Consider the following 6312-nt stretch of genomic DNA (forward strand, 5'->3'; position numbering starts at 1 on the left):
TTTTCAATTTTTCATCCTTTTGAAAACTGAAAGTTGAAAGTATTAAATGATTTTTTTAGTTTTCAAAAGCTAATTAAAATAGTTATCAAAAGACTATTGATTTTTTAAGGTTTTTTTTAACTAAAATGGTATTTGAGATTTACATAACTCCTCACTTTGGTCCTTGAGTTTGTCCACCATTAATTATTTTGGTCATTCCATGAAAAATCTCCATTAAAGAAGAATACAATGACCAAAATACCCTTTATTTTTTTTAAATCATATTGGCCATAATTTATTAAATTGTGGGTATATTTATCATTTTGATCCTTATTTAACATAATTTTGCACAGAATGACCAAAATGGTTGATGGTGGACAATCTCAGGATCACTTCTATTGATTTCAAATTTCAAGAATCAAAGTGATATATTATGTAAATCTTAAGGACCATTTTAGCTAAAAAGCCATTTTTTAATTTTGCGTTTCAGACATAAAATTCCAAAAGAAGGAAAGATTTTATATTTATGTGCTAGGGAACGACGCCGTATTAATGGTGTAGCCTCCAAATATAATCCAACGGCAAATACGAGTGAGAGACGAACGTGTATACCAATCTTGGAAATCAGAGGTCGCAGAGAGGTAGCGCAATGGAGGAAGAGGAGCATGAGGTGTACGGAGCAGAGATCCCAGACGAAGGAGAAATGGACGGCGACTTGGATGCTCTCCATGCCGACGTCGACATGTCCACCGCCGACGACGACGCCGTAAAGGTACTAATAAAAAACCCTAGAAAACTCAATTTGTTTCAGCAACCAAATCATAAAAAACAATTGTCGAATTATTTGGGTGTATTTTGACTTTGGATTATAGGAGCTGGACGAGATGAAGAAGCGGTTGAGGGAGATGGAGGAGGAAGCTGCTGCTCTTCGCGAGATGCAGGCCAAGGTTGAAAAGGAAATGGGAGCTGTTCAAGGTCCCCCCTCTCTCTTCTGAAAAAGTAATTAAGTTTTGGTTCTTGATTCCTGCGGTTCCTGAAAAAGTAGTGTGTGTATATACATACATACATACATATATATATATATATGTATGTATATTGTAGAATGCTGTATTTGGCCATGTTCTATTGAATGTTTATTGAAAAGCTGTAGCGCATGACATGAAATTTGAAAAAACAGAGCACAAGTTATGCGCTAAGTTAAGTGTCTTTGGAAGTGTTATGTTGATAAATTACACTCTTATTGTCCTGTGGACTTTTAACATTTTACGTTTGTTTTTTTCGTCTGATGTGCAAGGAATTTTGGTTCAATTTCTTTTGAGTAACACGCTCATTTACCTATGTTTTGTTATTGTTTCCACATAGATCCTGCAATTGCTGCTGCTTCTCAAGCAAACAAGGAAGAGGTGGACGCACGATCTGTTTTTGTTGGCAATGTGAGTACCAGAATGTTGAAATCTCTTATTCTTTCTAAACTGTTTGCATTGTGTGTGTTAAGCTTAAACATGTCCAGTCCTAAAAGTCATGTTTCCCTGCCTTCTGCATTTTTTGATGTATGTCGACAGCCCACTCATAATCCTGACACTTGGCTGTGTGTAAAGAAATCCTCCAGTTTGTCATGTGATCTTTGTGTGAAGTTGCATAGTGTGAGTAAACATGTGGTTTTGGCAAGTCTACTACTAGATTTAGATACCAATTTAGTTTTTCAGTATCAAATAGAAGAGGATATTTTTATGATTTGACCACATATTTTGATATCTCTATCTAGTGGAAGTAATATTGATAGGCCGTTGATATCTACATTTTTGTTTAACCTTTGTATAGTATTGTTAATATGTATTGAACTGTAGTCATTGAATTAAACTAGGGAGTTGCTAATTGCAGTCCAAAATGGCGTCATGCCTCTCTAGTGTAAAGAAGTCAAGAAGGGAGGAGTGCAGGATGACTATTTTCTAGTGCTAATGATGATTCCGTAGATTATTCACTTGTTAAGTAGATGATTATGGGACTTGCAATAGCAGGAATGCTTGCCTGATTTTATTAGTCACCTCCAGATATGAAGGCATCTGAAGGAACTTGTTACTTAAAACACAATGCTTGGCTTTTAGTATAAACTAACTTTTATATCAGTTAGAATATGAAAATGTTTTGTGTTGGGGACTCATACATCACTGTACAATCTAAAGGTACCCTCACATTACAGGCTAACTAGAATTTGGAAATACAGCTGTAATGTCATATGCAGATTAAGTCAGAAGATTTTTAAACTTTCTAGATATGTAATTCTAGAATCTACATATAAATGTGTGCCCAAGAAAATAACAAAACCCACTACCTAACATTCTGTATGAACTTGTGGTTTACACATTAGTTGATCAACATGCCATGGTTTGACATTATTTATGCGCCTCTTTATATTTACCTTGTCTTCACTGAAAGCATGCTTATTTTCCCACGAGATAAATGGTTTTAAAAAGAAAAAAAACTTTGCACCAATGTATGAAGGATGTGGTGAGAAATTTGAGAGAGAATAGAGTTGTAAAAGAGAAGAAAGACAGGAGAAAGAGGGGCAAGTAGGGTGAACTCAATTCTTTTTTATTTTCGGTCACAAGGGTAAATTCAATTCTTCATTATCAAATCAATGGGCCAAAAACGTATACAAAGTAGTTGGAAAACCTGAAATAACAAGGATAATAAACTACTGTAATAGATTAATAATTACACTCATACCTGCTATTGCTTCGCATGCAAAATGTTTTATTTCTTAAATAGGTTCTTTTTCTAAATTATTCGTTGTCTAGGCTTTACCACTTCTGCATCACTAAGATTTCACTTCAAAACATCAGATATCGCTCTGTCTTTGTTGTTTTATATTACAACCCCTAATCATATACCATGATGGTAGTACGATTTCACTTCAAAACACCTGATATTGCTCTGTCTTACTATGTTACCATTTTACTTTTATGTGGATGCGGATGATACGCAACTTCAGAGTCATGGTTTGACTTTGTGTAGTACTATGATCGCAGGGTCAGTTATTCATCAAGTTCTGTGTATATGAGCTGGACATGTTACACTGTAGTTTGAGGGTGGGGCATAGTATTCTGATGTATAATTAGGCTGTCATTAAAGGGGAGAAATTTGCATATTGAGTAAAAAAAAAGAGAAGAACAAAGAAATATCAAATAAAAAAGAAATAAAGAACAAGTTTCGAAAATGTGAAAAAAAGCACGAAAAGAAAAAAAAAAAAAAAAAAAAAAAAGAAGAACAAGAAAGAATTGGAAAAAAGAAATGTAATTTTGGAAATTACAACAGTTAGGTGTAGGTGGTATGATTTATTAAGGAGGAAAGAAGGGATGCAGCTTGCTGAAGATATTCCAAGTGAATGGTGGGGCAAGCGTTAGGATGTGAATTAAGATGCTGGATCTTCAGTACACAAGAGGGCAGCAACTTCTGTTTTCAAGAGCAAAGGAAAGCCGGGTATTCAATTGTAGTTGCAGAGCTTCTCTGCTGCTGGAATGTTGTTGGTTGGTGGCTCAGGAATATGTGCTCATGTACTTATGTGGTGAGGGGTACATGATTCTGCTTCCCTATATTGATTAAGATTGATTTTCTTATCTGTTGACTGCGTTCACCCAAATTAAAAAAAAAAAAAAAATGACTACTGAATCACTGATTGAGTGTGATTTCTTCTACTTGTAATATTTTTATAAATTCTGTTCACCTTAGAAACATTTCCTCGCTTCTGTGCACTCACCCATGGTCCTATATTATAATTTTAGTGGAGGCTGTTACAGATAACAGCTTTCTGTGTTACATTGATAAGTCTTACCCATGACTTTTCTTTGTCTCGTGCAAAATTTTGTTGGAAGTAGTAATTGAAATAATACCGGGACTGTAGGATGGAGACAGCTCCATCTTCTCAAGTTCTCTGATACTTACAGGGACCAATCAAACATTCATTGGAATGTTGGGATATCTCATTGGACCAAATTTAAAAATTGGTTCCAGTATTTGATAGTATGTGTAAAAATGTGACAAGGGATTGAATGGGATAAGCGGGTTTGCTCAGGCCTTAAAGGGATCAATATGAAGTTTGATTTTACATCAATAGTAGATTGCTCGTGATGTGATTTGGTTTTTACAATCTGAATTGGCAAAGTTGGATTTATTGCCAAGTCGAGTTTACTGAAGAGAAGGTGATGTTGCATCAGTAGTAAGTTGCTCATGATATGATGGGTTTAAAAAAACTGGATAAATCATGTTTTGCAGGTGGATTACGCATGCACACCTGAAGAAGTACAGCAGCATTTCCAATCATGTGGTACGGTTAATAGAGTGACTATACTGACAGATAAGTTTGGCCAACCGAAGGGTTTTGCTTATGTGGAATTTGTTGAAACTGAATCTGTTCAAGAGGCTCTCGGCCTAAACGAATCTGAGTTGCACGGCCGGCAATTGAAGGTAACTCATTCAAAAGCTGGGTCTGGATGTTCTTATCCATTATTTTTGCTGTCGCGTTTGTTCATTTTCATCTTAAATATGTGTATAGGTTTTGCCTAAAAGGACGAATGTTCCTGGTATGAAGCAATACAGACCTAGACGCTTCAATCCTTATATGGGTTACCGCTTCAGGAGGCCATATGTACCTCCTTACTTTTACTCGCCCTATGGATATGGGTATGTTCCTTCCAGTGCTCTCACTCTCTATTTATTAGGCAAAATGAGATGCCAGATGCCTGATTTATCTTGCTTTCTTTTTCCTTTCATTCATCTGCAGAAAGGTTCCGAGGTTCAGAAGGCCAGCTCGATACATGCCGTATTACTAAAAGATTGGTTGCATAATCAAATACAAGGCCTGTCATTTCATATTTACAGTTCATTTTTAGTTTTAATCTGGTAAGTTGTATCGATATGCCCTTACTGCTAAGTACACTATGAACTGGATGAATAGCCACCTACCTATATTGCTGTTGAAGTAGCTAATAAAAGTTTCTTATTGGCCCAGCAGTGGGTAGTTTCGTTTCTGTTGTTTGGTTTATAAAAAAATTTCCTTCCATCCATGCAAGCAATATTTTTGGTATGCCTCTAAAATTGTGTTTTCAAGGGTCGAGCATTATTAGAGATGTGTTAGGCTCAGTTGTTTACGTGCATACTGGTGGGTAACTAAGCCGTTGATGCATATTGGCCCATCTGTAGCTCTCAGTCATTGATGTGCGTGTGGGCGATTGAACCCAGCACATTTTGGTGAGAGCATTTAGCTGTGAGCTCGTAGTGCCATCTGTGTTTGAGTATGTGGGACTCGCATGTCACTTTTAAAGGCCCCTGGTATGACTTTGTGGTGTGTACGTCTGTGTATGTGTGTTATTTCAAACCACACACTACCTGCTTCTTCACTCCAGCTTTCCTTTCCCTCTTTAGGTGTGGGGCCCTGCCTAAACTTTTAACCTATCTTTTGTCATTCCTTTACTGTGTGGTTGTTGCATCCTGTCAAAAAGCACCCGGAAAACTAGGAAGGAAATGAGGTTAGCTTGTTGGTTGGACCGAATCTTAAATCAAAGATATTTTTTCAGAAATCGTTATGGACACTTTAAATTTTTCATTTTATATTTTTTATAAGTGTATTTTAAAGTATAAAAAATAATTTTAGAGTGTCAACAATATTTACTTCTTTTATTCTGTTCATTTCGGATCAAAATTTCACTTTTAGTCTGTAGTTCTGATTGTGAGAATTCACGGATGTGTCTCACTTTTGCATACGTAGAGGGCCATTTTAGTCTATAAGCATCTGCAGCTGTATAGATAATTGAGTACGAAAATAAAATTTAATGAGCCTGTTGTATATCAGTGGATGTCCACTCAAATTATTAAATAATGGGCAAGTTGCCCTTCCACTATCTACCGAAGCTTGCTTCATACGACTCATGCTTTCTATATAATTACGACACCCCGCACAACACAAATGAGATGAGGTAGAAGACACAAGGCTCACAGAAGAGGAAGAGAGAAAAGAGAGAAAGAGAAGAGGGGATAATAGAGAGAGTTATTTTGTACTTTTATTATTCTAAATTATAATAGAAGCACCACTGCTGCTCCGAGGACGTACTCCAGTCACACTGACTGTAGAGGAACCTTATAAATTTTGTGTCTTGTTTCTTTTATTCCACTGTACACATCATTGATTTTACAACACGTTATCAGCACGATAAGCTCTCATGTCAGTAGAAAGCATAACGCCATAAATTTGGACAAACAAAGGTACAACAAAACAAGCAAAGGTATATCCATTTTTTCGTCTCTCCCACCGCGCCAGAAGTGCCCCACCAAATTCTG

The 6312-nt window shown here is 36.4% G+C and overlaps 1 protein-coding gene across 2 annotated transcripts; it reads left to right on the plus strand.

The window, feature by feature from the left end:
- Positions 1 to 563: 563 nt before the first annotated feature.
- Positions 564 to 4984, plus strand: LOC137720985 (polyadenylate-binding protein 2). 2 transcript variants are annotated; one of them, XM_068460114.1, is made up of 6 exons: positions 564 to 751; positions 852 to 954; positions 1342 to 1412; positions 4252 to 4443; positions 4532 to 4659; positions 4760 to 4984. In XM_068460114.1, the coding sequence occupies exons 1-6, from the start codon at positions 629 to 631 to the stop codon at positions 4806 to 4808; spliced, it is 666 nt and encodes a 221-aa protein (XP_068316215.1). In that variant the 5' UTR covers positions 564 to 628; the 3' UTR covers positions 4809 to 4984. The 2 variants fall into 2 exon arrangements, with proteins under 2 accessions (XP_068316215.1, XP_068316216.1); XM_068460115.1 differs by lacking the exons at positions 564 to 751; positions 852 to 954; positions 1342 to 1412 and adding an exon at positions 3231 to 3544.
- Positions 4985 to 6312: the final 1328 nt, after the last annotated feature.

This window comes from Pyrus communis, chromosome 16 (assembly GCF_963583255.1).
Source record: "Pyrus communis chromosome 16, drPyrComm1.1, whole genome shotgun sequence".
Taxonomy (NCBI): Eukaryota; Viridiplantae; Streptophyta; class Magnoliopsida; order Rosales; family Rosaceae; genus Pyrus; species Pyrus communis.

Bases quoted from the DNA above. Each gene is read 5' to 3' on its own strand.
- LOC137720985 (XM_068460114.1), top strand. From the start codon at position 629: ATGGAGGAAGAGGAGCATGAGGTGTACGGAGCAGAGATCCCAGACGAA. The intron at 752-851 runs GTACTAATAAAA...TTTGGATTATAG, and splicing joins CCGACGACGACGCCGTAAAG to GAGCTGGACGAGATGAAGAA. The intron at 4,444-4,531 runs GTAACTCATTCA...ATATGTGTATAG, and splicing joins TGCACGGCCGGCAATTGAAG to GTTTTGCCTAAAAGGACGAA.